General features: G+C 46.0%; 1 protein-coding gene across 1 annotated transcript in view; it reads left to right on the top strand.

Annotated features, from left to right (window-relative positions):
• Positions 1–15,035, top strand: part of LOC147640666 (ATP synthase F1 complex assembly factor) — a 34,990-nt gene extending 19,955 nt beyond the window's left edge. Inside the window, exons 2-5 of the mRNA XM_086814019.1 lie at positions 7,984–8,063; positions 8,989–9,047; positions 9,232–9,398; positions 14,493–15,035. Of these exons, the coding sequence (XP_086670145.1) occupies positions 7,984–8,063; positions 8,989–9,047; positions 9,232–9,398; positions 14,493–14,633 (447 nt within the window). The 3' untranslated portion in view covers positions 14,634–15,035. The remainder of the gene's footprint in view (positions 1–7,983; positions 8,064–8,988; positions 9,048–9,231; positions 9,399–14,492) is intronic.
• The last annotated feature ends 754 nt before the right edge of the window (positions 15,036–15,789 follow it).

The raw sequence follows: 15,789 nt of genomic DNA, 5'->3' as shown, positions 1-15,789 counted from the left end.
TTCATCTTGCCCACCATCCAACCCTTCCTTCACCCCCACCTTCTTCATCTCTGCTTACCTGTGTGCTTCCATCTTCCAGCCTTCCTCCTGCCCGTCCAACTTTGCTGCTTGCGCTAGCATACGGAAAATTCTTTTTGTGTTCAAGTCGGCCGCCTGTCCCTTGATTGGCATTTTGGCTTTTGTCCAAGTCAATCCTTCTCCACTCCTAGAGGCCGTGAGAACTATCAAATTTTCACAAGATGAGATTCTCATCCTCCAAAGTGATGTCAACAATGAAACGAAGACTACTCTCATTAGGAGAGTCTATGGCTCTCACCTTGCCCGTTCGCAAGTTAGAGATTGGCGTTTGGCAACCCTCCCTTCGGAACTGGCAGTAGAGTTTCTTGATGGACGTTTACTCGGACGAGGGTTTTTCCAAGTGGACTTCAATTGTCTAGAAGCCACATCTCAGACACTTTCCTGCAGCCCATTCCCTCTTGGCCTGCAGAAATTATTCTTTGAGTGCCGATTGGACTTTGATCCCGTGGCAGAGGATTAGTGCCTTACTCCAATTTCTCTTGGATTTTCCGCTCTTCCATGGGTTTTTGGATGCTGTTGGCTTCCATAGGATCTGCATTCGGTTAGGTCCTGGAAGTACTTGCTGGACTTTCTTGATGACTGCCCAAAATCAGCTTTTGGCTGAAAACCACCATGTGAAGATGCCTTGCCTTTGCCCTTATTTGCGGCTGCAAATTAGAGAGCATCAGCACAAATGGCTATAGATACACAACTTTGGCAACATCCTCATTTATAGTTTTTCCTGCAGAGATGCATTTAGATTTGATTCAAGCCGCTGCCTCGTAGAAGTATATTAGGCAGTGCGCTTCGTAGGTTGAGAACACAATGATTGCTTTGAAGAACCAGAACACAACCTTGCAAACTCAATTATAGGCAGCAAATGCCTGATCCTCATCATGCATGCTGGACCTGTTGGTCCTAGTGTGCTCTTCCTGTCAGAGGAATGACACCGACTCCGCAAACATGATGGAGTCAGGATTTCCTCTCGTCGTTAGGTTGAGAGGTGTTAAAAGTACCATAAGAGTCAGGCAAAGAGTGAAGAGTACTGACAACTTGGCTGTACAGAATTACCTCATCAATATTAATGAGGTGCTCTCTCAAATCCTTGATTTTTGTTACGTGCTCATTTGTGGAGTCACCCTCATTCATCTCCAATATATCTAGTTGCCGCTTCAGATAGGCGACTCTTACTTCATTGCGAGTTTGGCGTATCCCATCTCTTGTGTTCTTGTGTAGGAGGGGGTAGATCTGCAGGTTGCACAAGTGGCTACCTGCCAGGTTCTCCTCTTGCAGGAGTATACGCTGTAATCAGGCTGCTGTGCACGGCTTAGACAGTGCAGGTTGAACCTTGTGCTCTAATACCATTGTTGGGTTTAGGGTTAGATTTAGGTTTGGCACCGAAGCATAGAATGCACAATGAACAAAGAGAGAGAGAGAGTGAGCTTGCATGATGCACGCATAATAATGAGATAATGAGATTACGTACAAAGTGAGATAATGAGATTAGGTACAAAGTACAAGATGTGACCTTAAGGGTGTGTTCACACACGATGGAAAAAACCCTTTGATATACAAAGGTAAAAAGTGTCCTGTGTGGAGAATTATTACTTGTCTCTACTATAAACTTATATTTGACGAATTAGTTGAACCCAGGTAAGGCAAGAATGTGCAGACATTTTAACTGCATAGAAGACGAAACTGGGGGACAACCCCAAAGCTAACTTTGTGGCATAATAGCAAAGGAAGCTGATTATGCATTATTTTAAATGTCACATGCACCCTGCACTGAGGTGCTATGTGACCATTGGCTCAGAATTTTATGTAACATCATAATATCTTTTTAGGATTATTTGTCGTATGCCGTGGCTCCATTGTGAGTCCCATTCCAAGACATGTTAGGCATGAGCCATGTAGGTCAGTCTTCCAAGCCTTAGAGAGTTTGCGTATGTTAGTCCTCTTACCCACTTGGAGAATTCATCATGTAGAAGTCAACCTAGCATTAGGTCAATCACATAGAAGCCATATGGTTCAGCTTGCGTTTGGTCTTCCTTGTCCTTGTGTTGGGCAGTCCTTAGTCATCATTTATTATCAAAGTTCTCCAAAAAAATACAAGCAAATACTCTTGCTTGTAGGGGGGGCCCTTTAGTGGGTAATTGGGATGTTGGTGTTGGACTCACACACTCACACAAACCTGCACATTAGGGTTAGGTGCAGGATGGAGAAACTCACACAAAAAAAAGAGAGAGAGAGAAAGAGCCAAAAGTGTGGTAGCCACAAAATGCAAGTCAACCCTTGCATGTGTGTCACATCCATATAATATAGAAGTACAAAATATTATATGTAGAGTGTCCTTTCACACTTGATATCCAAGGGAAAAAACCACATGGGAAAAAGTGTCCTTGGTTAAGCCCTGTTCACACATAGCACTACCATAAGTGAGCATATGCCTACAAATCCCCCCTGTAGTGGAAGTGTGAACCTGTACAAGGTAGCAGATCACTCTCTGTATGAGAGTAAGCCCAAAGCTTTGCGAAAAGCTTCAAACTTTTCTCGAGGTAAAGCCTTTGTGAATAGATCTGCAACATTATCCTGTGTAGGGCAGTAAGATAAACTGATCTCCCCTGCATGTAACCTCTCTCTGACATAGTGATAATGAATCTCAATGTGCTTGGTACATGCATGAAATACTGGATTTCGTGCCACGGCCATAGCACTCTGGCTATCAGTGAGAATGGTGGTGGGTGTCTGCTGACACTCACAAAGATCAGCCAATAATCTCCTCAACCATACACAATCTACTGTAGCTGTGAAGACTGCCTTGTACTCAGCCTCACAAGTAGATGTGGCAACAGTGGGTTGCTTTTTACTCAACCAAGATATGCATGAACTGCCAAGAAAAAAACAATTCACACTGGTGGATTGCCTGGTATCATAATCACGAGCCCAATCTGAATCACTGTATGAATAAAGCTGCAAGCTTTACTGCAAGCTGCCCCCCCTAGGATAGAACAAACCAAGATCCAGGGTACCCTGAAGATAACGAAAAATGCGTTTGACTGCTTGCCAATGCTTTGTGCTTGGGCTGTGCATGAATTTGCTCAACAAAGACACCCCAAAAGATATGTCTGGCCTTGTGTTACACAAGTAAATGAGACATGAAAGAGTGCACAGAGCGGAAGCAGAGTGGCAGAGTGGCACTAGAATGTGCTGAACAGAAAGTGCAAGAGAGAGAGAGAGAGATGGAGCAAACTATGCTGAATATACTGAACCAAAACAGTCCCAAGCAAGAGACACTGTTAGTCTCATAAGTGAGGGAGCAAAATATGTACAAGACTGAATGAGAAATGAGAGGCCAGCACCCACTCTTTATAGTGGGGGAGTGCTGGCCGACTGGAGCTGTTGGACATGGCCGACTGTAAAAATGCTAGAATGGCTGGGAAAAATCCCAGAAAATTAGTAAAAAGGGGTGGCCAGCCCACAAGCAAGGGCCATACAAAAGGGGACCAAATGGGCACCATAAAAGAGCAGAAACTGGGGATGAAAGTGCTTACACCCCCTCTTAGCACTAGATGCTGAACAAACTCCGAGAATCCGAAGATGAGGAGCCAAGGAAGCCTGAGAAACCGGCTTGGTGAACAAATCTGCAGCATTCTCCGCGGAAGGACAATACTCCAAACGCAAATCTCCAACAAGAACCCGTTCACGAACATAGTGATACTGAATCTCAATGTGTTTCGTAGGAGCATGAAACACAGGGTTCTTGGCGATGGTGATGCAACTCTGATTGTCACACCGAAGAAGAGTAGATCCGGTAGGAGGACAGCCGAGCTCCTCCAATAATCTCCGCAACCATATCGCCTCACATGCAGCATAACAAACTGCACGGTACTCCGCCTCGGTAGAGGAAAGCGCCACAGTAGGCTGCTTTTTACTGCTCCAAGAAATGGCTTCAGACCCAAGTGAAAAAACACAACCAGTGGTCGAGCGCCGTGTATCTGGATCTCGAGCCCAGTTTGAGTCAGACCATCCAACAAGAGTGCGTCCTTGGCCATAAAAGATGCCAAAATCCAGAGTGCCACGCAAGTACCGAAGAACTCTGAGAGCACACCGCCAATGCTGCTGATGGGAGAAGGAACTCAATAAACTGATTGCGAAGCATATGCCCAATCGGGAGTAGGTCAACCATACCAAACAACCGACGAGAACCCCATACTGTCCCTGATCAGTCCCTGGAGAAGCATCAAGTGAAGAAAGCTTCTCACCAATATCCATAGGAGAAGATACTGGTTTGCACCCAGTCATCTGAAATCTGTCGAGAATCTCCCGAGTGTACTTCTGCTTGAGAGAAGAAAATGCCCTTCGAGGTCTGCCAAATCTCAAAGCCAAGAAAATAATGCAAGAGGCCAAGATCCGTCATCTCAAACTCTGTCTCCAAAGCATCCATAACAGAATGGATCCGCACAAAATAAGAACCTGTAAAGATGAGGTCATCAGCATAGACCACAATGATAACAATCAACCCCCTCGCAAGGAGGATATAAAGGTTCGAATCTGCATGAGAACGGCGCAGGCCGAGCTTCTGAAAGAACTCATCAATCCGCTGGTACCAAGCCCGCGGAGCCTGCTTTAGACCATATAAAGCCTTCTTCAGCCGGTACACATGATCCTGTTTGCTCGGAACAACAAATCCTGGCAATTGATCAATATAAACCTCCTGTGTAAGCTCTCCATTCAGGAAAGCCGACTTGATGTCCATCTGGGAAACGGGCCATCTATGATGTCCTGCAAGTGCAAGAACGGTGCGAATGGTAGTCATCCAGGCCGTTGGAGCGAAGGTCTCATCGAAGTCGACACCAGGGCGCTGAGCATAACCCTTGGCAACCAACCTCGCCTTGTGCTTGTCCAAGCTGCCATCAGCTCGGAACTTTGATTTAAAAATCCAACGCACACTAATCACCTTACGCTGCAGAGGCCGAGGCACCAAAATCCAAGTGCCATTCTGTTCTATAGCATCCAGCTCTGTCTACAGAGCGTGACGCCAAGACTCATGTGAAAGAGCCTCGTCTATAGAAGTGGGATCAAAAGGACCATTAATAATTGTAGACATAAGAGCATAATTAACAAACATGTTGCCTGTGATATGCAGCGGAAGTCTTTGTATTGGAAGATCCTGTCACACAAATGCTCACACCGTCTTCTGTATCCTGATTAAATGCCTGATGATGCCATGCTACTTGTACACCTGATGGGTGTGCACGTGACATTCCCCTCTGCTAAACTGTTGTCGGGTGATATACCTGGCAACCTTTGACTCCTCTGTGATCCTTCTCCTCGGACCCACTGCCCCCTTCTGTCTTCTGTTGCCGGGACTGAGGTCGTCTGCAGGAGTGGAATCCTTTGAGCCAAGACTCTATGTACTACGGGAACTGGACGGCAAATGTTGCTAAAACTGCTTGGAAATACCTGAGTCACCCCTGACCTGCCTGTGGAAACCTTTCACCTACCATCTCCGTCGTTCCTGAAGCTCTGAACCTCTTGAGGCGATGTTGGAGCTAACTTCCGTCTTCTGTGGAAGAGAAACTCCCTGCTGCTGCCAGTTGAAGCCCAAAACTTATGTCCTCCTTTGATGATGGATGTCATTCTTCCCAGAGAGTTCATGGGCAAATATGTATGCCTTGCAGATGCAAGACTAACTGCTAAGATGACTACTATGCAAGCCATGTGCAACCCTATATGCTGTGCAAGAATGCAGATGGATGGGTTACTAATGCATACCTAAGGGAAAATCCCTAAGGGTGGCCTGCAAGATTTTGAGAACTGGGTTTAACTGTGCGGAAGCGATTAATATGATGTCTGACTGAATGACTGATGGAATGAACATGATCTAAGGCTGGTTACCCTGTAACGCTCTGATACCAATGTGATATGCAGCGGAAGTCTTTGTATTGGAAGATCCTATCACACAAATGCTCACACCGTCTTCTGTATCCTGATTAAATGCCTGATGATGCCATGCCACTTGTACACCTGATGGGTGTGCACGTGACATTGCCCTCATGAATTTGTTTCCCTGTAACTCTGGAAGAACACTGAAGAGAACCAGGCGGAGGAGCAGAAGGAAGCTCATGTAACCCAGAGTCACGAACTGTCCGATAATACCAACCAAGTACAGATCTGCTCGAACTCGCCGGAGGAGGAGCAGGGTCATCATCATCTGACTGAGTATCCTCAGCTGGAGGTGTAACAGTAACAGCGGGAGTAGGAGGAGGAGAAGGAGGTGCAGGAGGAAGAAGCTCACCACCCCCCTCTGAAGATGTAGGAGTCTCGTCGAACACCACATCACGGCTCACAACAACTTTACCGGCCTGAGGATCATAAAGACAATATGCCTTGGACATAGTGCTGTATCCGAGAAAAGTCATGTGTGAGACTTCGAGTCCAACTTGGAGCGGTGCTCCTTAGGCACATGAACATACGCCATACATCCAAATATCCGGAAATGAACAACGGAGGGCTTCTCACCATGGAAAGCCTCATATGGAGTTTTGTCGGGAAGAGCAGCAGTAGGAGACCTATTCTGAATGTAGACAGCAGCGGAAGCCGCCTTAGCCCAGAAACGTCGAGGTTAGCACGGGCCATCTCCATAATGGTCCTGTTCTTCCTCTTGGCAACTCCATTCTGTGATGGAGTATATGCTGTAGTAAGCTGTCTCCGAATGCCATGTGTCTTGCAATATTGCTGAAACTCTTGGGATGTGAACTCACCCCCTCCATCGGTCCTGAGAGCCTTGACCGAGTGACAGGTCTCTTTTTCCACCTCGGCTTTCCAATCACAGAAGTGATGAAAAGTCTCATCCTTGGTCTTCAGAAAGAAAACCAAAGTATATTTGGTAAAATCATCCACCATCATGAGCATGTACAATGCCTTACTCAAAGACGTGGTACTCATAGGAGCGCTAGGGCTGTGAATGGGTTGTGGAGGAGGGGGGGGGGGTGCGGCGCCCGGGGGGGGGGGGGGGGGGGGTGTAAGGGAGCAGGGAATGAAGAAGGTGGGTGAATCACGAAGGCAAAACAGAGTGTGAAGACGGGATCTGCGAAAAGTATGGAAGCAAGTATGTAGGAGGGGGTGGAGAGGAAGGGGGGGACTAGGCACATATGGGAGACTATCGGTGTGTGGGGGGAGGGCTCTAGCTTAATTTCCATGATTGATTCCTTGTTTAGATGCCTTGTGTAGGAGAGTGACTTTATTGGTAATCCTATTGGTTTAGTTTAGGGTAAGCTAGTTCAGATTTCTAAATGAAAAAAGTTGGCTCCTAGTCCAGCCATGTTCTCTGCACAGCGTTTTTGGATTGAATTCTTCATATTTTGCCAAATCTATGATTTTTTAAACTATTCACTAGAAATTCACAACAATCTTTAAAAAAAATGAACATGGCTTTCCATTGTGCTTAAGGGGCTGTACATATTAGCTCCCCACCCTTGAAAAAGGGGGAAGGGGGGGTGGGGGGTGGGGGGCGGGGGGAGATTATAATGGCAAGCTCTAGATGGACAGGGGATCCATAATGTGTCAAGGCCCTAAGTCACATCACGAGCTTCACAAGTTTTGCCTTACTTTGCAGTTTATGCCTCCCCACCATCAAGGAGCTAGTTTGCTATGCATTTATTGGCCTTACTATGCCCAATAATATTTTGATACCATCCACGTTGATTGCTTTGATGTGCGATTCACAAGATTTAACCTTTGCTGAACTGCAGGTTATTCTTGCCAACTTCAAAGAGTTAGTTTGCCATGCTTATCTTAGCCTCACTCTGCTCGATAAATCGTTATACCATCCTATCTAGCTTGCTTTGATATGATAATCGAGAAGAGAGACTTGGTGGTGGTCAACAACTTTCTGAGGTTGTTTTTATTTGCTTTCATTTACAGTATCATTCAGGAAGAAGTCTCATCAGTGCAGTTATAAAGAAGGAGCTGTTTAACACTTTGCAACACAGGGCAAAGACTTGGTATTCTTCAGTTGCTTCATGTAACAATTGGTAGTCTAGATGGACAGGGGATCCATAATGTGTCAAGGCCCTAAGTCACATCACGAGCTTCACAAGTTTTGCCTTACTTTGCAGTTTATGCCTCCCCACCATCAAGGAGCTAGTTTGCTATGCATTTATTGGCCTTACTATGTGTCACGTAGGCTGTAATGCCTGTGACCGATGGCAGACCGGATGGCCATGTCCGGGGTTCAGTGGGAGAGGACGCCCATGCGGAGTCATGGGCGGCCAGGCTAGTGTGGACGGCAGGCCACACACTATATAGCTTGGGGGATGAGGGGCAATCCTCATTCTTCCTCTATGGCTGGGTGGTGAGCCAGAGGCCGTCCCCTCTTGTGGTAACGCCCGTAGCGGCGTTACGGATATCTAACACTATGCCCAATAATATTTTGATACCATCCACGTTGATTGCTTTGATGTGTGATTCACAAGATTTAACCTTTGCTGAACTGTAGGTTATGCTTGCCAACTTCAAAGAGTTAGTTTGCCATGCTTATCTTAGCCTCACTCTGCTCGATAAATCGTTATACCATCCTGTCTAGCTTGCTTTGATATGATAATCGAGAAGAGAGACTTGGTGGTGGTCAACAGCTTTCTGAGGTTGTTTTTATTTGCTTTCATTTACAGTACCATTCAGGAAGAAGTCTCATCAGTGCAGTTATAAAGAAGGAGCTGTTTAACACTTTGCAACACAGGGCAAAGACTTGGTATTCTTCAGTTGCTTCATGTAACAATTGGTAGTCTCTTCTTACAATGTTCTAGCATGCAATGCATTATGATGATTGAAGGCTGTTGTCTGCAACTGCTGCTCGGGTAAAGGCTTTCTTTGAAACATTGCTTCACTTCAATGTATATACTCACATTAAACTAACAAGTTTGTTTGCAGTCCTTTATTTGTTGTTCCTTTGCAACAAGGAAATGGATACACATCCTTTTTTTTACAAGGTTTGCTTTTGGATTGCACTCTGAAAACTTTACAGATTCCACATTCTGTGCTGTCCAGCTGAGAGGATGTTGTGCAGCGTTTTCTGTTGCTTGTTTGTGCAATTTCTGGAATTCTCCCAGACATGTTTGTGGATTTGATGCAGATGGATGGGTAAGCTCAAAATACTGCCTTGTTTTTTTGCAGCACAAATGCCGCATTTACTTTTTACTGGTTTAGAGGACTACAAGGTTAGAGGTACCAATGCCTCTCCTTACTTGACCGTTGCCCACTACACAGAGCTTGCCGACAGCAAGGGTTTGGTGCTTGTTCGTGGAGATATTGTTTTCCCAAGCAAGCTTAGGGATGTGGAAGTAAGTTCTCCCTTGATTCTCTCTTCATTTCTTTTTGAGTGGAATTCATAGCCTGATTCTTTGACAAGTTGAGCATGTAGAACAAAACCCTGCTCCATACCCTGGTCAATGTTTTTTTACAAGTCTATGAGATGGTTTGTTTGTGGTCCAATGTCAGGTGAAAGTTGAAAACATGTGCTTCACTTTCCATCCATTTCTCACATGTTTTTTTTTCCCCAAAAGGGATTTTGTGTTCAAATGCTAGGTTTTCATGAGAACTAGGGCTTTTCTCATGTAAAAGTTGTTTGATGTGAGTTGAAATAACTTTAGATACCATGCCTAGTGCACCAAAATGAGGCCTGCTGAAGGATGTTGTGAAGCTAGATCTTTAGAGGAGACTCTTTTTGGATTGAGCAACTTTCCCCTTGGGCATTTTATCTGAAAGAGGATCATTTTACCAGCAGATCTCTGCTTAATTTAATGGATCTTGTCACAGACACCACGTGCAATCCACCAGGCCGGAGATAGAGTCACGGGGGACTTCTTTGAGATTCCAGGCCCCCATAGGCGGAGTGATGGTATTTGCAGGTTGCGTGGTCAAGATGGAGCTATCGTTTCTGACCCCACCCATGTGAGAGCCATTGCCACTGATTTTTTTTTGATCCCTCCTCACGGGTGTCCCATTATCCCCACATGTGGTGGATGCGTGTGAGAGGGTCTGGCGGCACATGAGAGCCAAAAAGTGGTTCACCCCGCCCTCCGGACCTTCTTATTGACTCCCTTCACAGTAGAGGAGCTGGCGGAGGCATTGACGGCTCTCCCTAGGGGCAAATGCCCAGGGCCGGACGGGGTTCTAGTATCCTTTTCACCACTAGGATCTCATGGAAGGCGGCCTTTGAGCAGCCTTCAATGAGATTATGCTTATAGGTGCCATGCCAGAGAGACTTTCAGAGGGTTTGATTCACTTGATTTGTAAGGAGGGTGGTGACAAATTGGAGATCTAGCAATGGAGCACCCTCCTTGGGACTACCTATAAAATTTTGGCCAAGGCCATCAGCCCGAGATCAGCCTTTCCTCCTAGACTTGATCCATGACACTCAGACAGGTTTTGTTCAGGATCAGAGCATTCTGGACAACATCTTCACTTTCTGGGAGGTGACAGCTTCGACTAGGATGCGGCAAGAGGACCTCATTGTGCTCCTCCTAGACTTTGAGAAAGCTTATGATAGAGTTGACTGGAGCTTTCCCAGTGGAGTGCATCCATGGTGTTTTAGGACTTTACTCGGTCTCTCATAGTTAGGTTCTCATTTAGGGAGCTTGAGGTGACAGATTCCCCCTTTTTGGCTCTGTCTGGGAGGGCTGTCCACTAGCACCTTACCTCTTCCTATTTGTCGCAGAGGCCATGAGCAGTTTTCTCTCAGCTCAGGAGACGGGGCTTTAGGGATTGCATCTCCACCTCCATACTTAGGAGGAGTTGTTGGTCTCAGAGTTTGTAGATGACACAGCAACATACCTATCCGGGGATGCGGGGAATCTCCAGAGATTCGCAAAGGCAATTGAGATCTTTTGTTGCGCAGATCAACTGGCACAAGTCGTGCGGTTTTGGGTAGGCTCTACACCCTGGCTTGGCACATAGTTGAGGCTTTCCAATGGATCGTGAGGGGCACTCTAGTCCGCTATCTGGGATGCCGGGTGGGCATCGATATCTACTTGGAGTAGCAGCTCGCTTTGCTTCTTCTGAGCATTCGGAAGAAGCTTTTGTACTGGAGTTCTACGAGGCTCTCCTTAGCCGGCCGCGTGGTGTTGGCGAACCAAGTCCTTGCCACCATGTGGTACATTACTTCTTGTTGGGTCTTCTCCCGAGCAAACTTTTTGTGGGCCGGCAGTGATGGGAGGCTTGCCCGGGCCAAGGTGGCCTCAAGAGTGATCATTCAACCGCACGATGCAGAGGGGCCTAGGCATCATTGACCCTGCCATCAGAGCCGCGCCCTGCTGGGCAAGTTGATTGTTAGAGGACTTCTTCCAAGTGGTGAGCCTTGGCAGGACTTCCTCTTAGCCTGGATTTCAGCCCGTAGTCTGAACCTGGGGGGGTAGACTCAGCCTCGACATCGACTCTGCTATTCCCCAGTAGTGGCTGACCCCTATCCCCCCCCCCCCCCCCCCCCCCCCCCCCCCCAAAAAAAAAAATAATAAAAATAAAAAAATAAAAAATAAAAAAATATAAATAAATAAATAGTGTAGGCGTGTTTACTAAGCATGATTTTCTCTTGGTAGTCCATGGTGGGGATGAGAGCTGTGCTTTGCTAACTTTTTCTATTGGTCCCCATGACAGATTAGAGAGTTCAGAGCCCCCTCTGGATGATTTCAACGATTGCACCTTACAGAGGGTGAGGGTGATCGGATTTCAGGCACATGAGTGGCACATTGACTCCCAAGGTGGCCAAGGAGAGACTCTGGCGACTATGGATTTGGGAGAGCCGGCCCCTCACGCGCCTCCACCGGCGGAGTGGACTTGGCGTGATCCTGTTGATCGGGAGGAGACTTTGGATACCCCGTTCTTCGCATACACCGCACAGCTAGGCCGTAGGATTCAGATGCCCGAGTTTGAGGGCACCTCGGCACAGCAGCAGTACACTAGTAGTCATAGGGCCTTAGATTTTTGGAAGAGGCTTTGGGAAAGTTTTCGGCCTCGAAAGATCACCCTCTTTCTTTGGTTGCTGGCACACAGGAGTTTGGCAATTGGCACATGGTTAGCCATTGGGAGTTGACCATTAGCTTGTCCGAGGTGCGGCCACCCTCGAGAGTCTCAGCGACATTGTCTTTGAGATCGCCCGAAGGCTGAGCAGGTTTGGGAGTGGATTCTTTGTAGTTTCACGATGGACAAGACCGCGACCTATATCATTTCATGGGGCACTTTCGCTTGGGCCACAGAGGCTGAGGTTGTCAAGGCTTATGAGGAGGAAGGTGGGGGGCTAGCCCTTCAGGTCTCTCACCTTCGCATTTCGGCAGTACCAGTCCCTGCCCCATCTGCTCATCATTGGACTCTGGGCTTGTGCTAGAGATGGGAAATTTGTAGTAGCATTGCAGCCTGGCACATATGGAGAACTCGATGCAACGAAGCCATCGAGGGTATCCACACTCCGCCTGCAGAGTCCATAGGAGCATTTGGCTCGACATCATTCATACCCTCCGTGGACAGGGGGGAGCTGCAGGGTGGCTCTGATCGCATGTGGAAGCGGCTGGAAGCTTTCTTGAGGCTCTGGCGGCATGGCCCTTTTCTCATAGATAGAGGTGGTGATCCCACTTGGCATTATAGACCACCTGTGGTGTTATTCTCCCCCCCCCCCCCCCCCCCCCCATGAGATAGCTTTCTCCTCATAGAGCGGCCAGCCGGAGGAGAAATGCACCCTTTTGATTCTTTGATCCCCATCCCATACATGGAGGCGAGTTTGAATCTAGCCCTTCATGGTTGTATGTAGCCCTTAGAGGCTGGTTTTTTGTTAACTAGCAAAAGGATCTTTTTCCCAGGGAAAAAAAGAAGTGGGTGCAATGCTTAAAAAACCATCCAGACTTCCCCAAGGGACGGATTGGCCTTAGATTTGGGAAAACCACTTTATGGGTGCTCTTGAAGCTTACATGCCTGCTATGCTTCGTCGGCACCAAAACCTGCAAAGAGACCTTTCTTTGAACCAACACTTCCTGATGAGCTGAAGAGTATCTTCTGTACGAGTGGTGGTAATACTGCCTCCTGTTGAGAACACTCATTTAAAAATCTCTAGTTACACATGAATCTCTGCATATGGATCACCAACCTTGGCTTCGCAAAACCGGAAAGTATCAAAAGGAAACTCAAGGCTCCTTAGAACTACTGCATCAACCTTGTATCCACCAGTATCTCTTGAAATTTGTATGCCTAGATTGGGTGGCTAATGCTTGGTTCTCCCTATGGACATGCTTGTGGAACATACTCCAGATAGCACACCTTGTGATACACTCTGGTCCGTCTGATCAACTACTGACAAACCTTGCTCCGTTGAGACCTATCCCCACCAACAGTCTCTTGTGGTGAAAACACATCCACTGACAAGTCCTCTTGTGGTGCCATGCAGAAACTGAGAAAGCTACCACTGAAGCCAGAGACTTTCCACCCAACTCCTCCAATGGGTGTGAAGACTTTCCCTCAAATACCTGGGTAGAGACCTCCTTCCAGGTCTGTGGCCTTGGAGCGTTGACAGAAAACTCCCATTGTTTGCCAATATGTGCATGTATTTTGTATATTGGGGGTGATTGTTATCCAGATGATTTGGTGGTCTTGTGAGATCCCAGCATATAGTTTCGCTGTGTTGATGCAATGCTGTGCCCTTGGTGTGCGACTAACTGGAGAAGTGAAAAGTATTGAGACAGTTGTACATGTATCTCCTCCATGCTCATCCTTTGGTCCTCCTTGGACTGCTGCATTGTTCTCATTTGTAACATTGACTAGCCAGGTTCTTAGCTTGGAAATCTTCTTGAGAGATCTTTATTGAGGTGTTCCAGAGCATGATGCTAGATCGTGTCACAATCTTGGGTGGTAACATGAGTCATGACACTTGGGCTAGACCATTATATATTATGGACAGATGTTCACGTCGTTTCATGTGGAAGGTCTCATCGCTTAAATGGAGTCTGGTTTGTGAATCTTCCATACAAGCCTAGCACTTGACACCAGCATGAAAATCATGGCATCAAGTTATGATTCAGTGGAGACTTCTCGTTAATCTACCCCATGTCTCATATCTGATCCAGAGACTCATCGCAGGGGCACTTGAGCAAATATATACAGTTATATGCAGGTGATGATACCCACTGGCTCACCTTCTCTCATTGTAATCACCCAGTTAATCATGTATAATTTTGTGGTTGGTTCTTTGGTACTTTTGATGCATTACCATGGTCTCCTAGACCTTGCAGTCTTTTGTAAGACATTAAAAACTCTCTCTCTCTCTCTCTCTCTCTCATGCATGCACTCACGTGTTGAGTGCTTGTAAAAATGCAGTTGGCTCCATAAAGGTACTTGCTTTGTTCTGGTTATTATGGTATTCAAAATAATATTGTTTTCATTACTTGTTTTTGTAGGCAAAACAACTTATGGAGGTGTCACATTCGTTCTTCCTTGATGATTCTCGATATAGGTTGGTGGAGCAGTTCAACAAGGAAAGTGGAAATTTTGAGTTCAAAGATGTATTAAGGGAGCTAAGTCTTCCAGTGGGCCCATGATAAATCTTATTTTCCCTATAAAATTAAATGGGAATCTTTGGTTATAAAGCTCATTAGATAGTTGAATATTTATAGTGTTGAATCTCCGAGTTCATTTTTGAATGAAAATTCATGATGATGCAAAGTGTTTCGAAGCAGAACCATGGCTTTCCTGGCCCACTTCTATGTGATGTGTGATAATGTGTGAGGGAAATTGTAAATGAGAACACACACCAAGTGCTGAAGGCATCAAACATGCTCTGGCCCGAGTGGTGTAGACTTGGCCTGCCAACGAGCAGGAATTGGGTTCAATCCTTGGTGGCGCTTCAATTAGAGTTGTAAAGAAAGAAAGATGGGCTCAAGGCTTAGCTTAGTGAAGCCTAATCTCCATGTTTTGAGAGTAAACCTAATCTTGAATTTCCATATCATCATTGCTTGCCTCTATGGTTTAGGTGCTTTCACCTTTCATTTTTGGGCACGGACTTGCAATCACATTCCTATGCATTTTCTGTCTCACTCTACAAATGCTCCGAGTTTCTGGTAACCTGGAGACATGCTTCCAGGTTTAGTTTGCCTCCTACGTATTGACAAGCTTTGCAAATGCTCTGTTTATGTTGATCTATCTACAGTATTCCAAAAATGTTTCTCGAAGCATACACTGGCAATCTCCTACGTTACACACATAAGCAGGTGGTGAGCAAGAATCAAGTTTTTTTAATAGAATGTTGACTTTGATTTTGCCTGCTTGCGTTGCACAAAACATCATACAACCCATTCCACATCGAGTGTCATAAAAAGTTCTCTGTGTATTGTTGTCCATGCACTACTATCTTCACTAATCTGGAAATGCAAGTCCTCCATTATCAAGGGTTTACTTTGGCAAGTGACTTTCTTGGTGGGTACATCATGTTAACATAAACTAATGTTTATACTTGTGTTGATAATATGAACTATATGAGGTGATAATATGAACTAATGCTCATATTTGTTGTCTTGTGGTACAAACACATTGTATCTTCATGAAGTCAATCATGGACCAGGGAAAGGCTATGGGGAGGTCTTTCTTGTGAGGAAAACGTTGTGTAGTTAATACCTCATTGTCCTTGAGTCCCCAATTTACTTGTCCCCTCATTTTTTTGTTCCTCGGGAGGTTGATCTTCTTGCGTCTTCATGTGTA

This window comes from Cibotium barometz, chromosome 2 (genome assembly GCF_041138505.1).
Source record: "Cibotium barometz isolate CiBa-2024 chromosome 2, ASM4113850v1, whole genome shotgun sequence".
NCBI lineage: Eukaryota > Viridiplantae > Streptophyta > Polypodiopsida > Cyatheales > Cibotiaceae > Cibotium > Cibotium barometz.
Note: the sequence above shows the minus strand (reverse complement) of the source record. Positions and strands in the feature narration are given on the sequence as shown.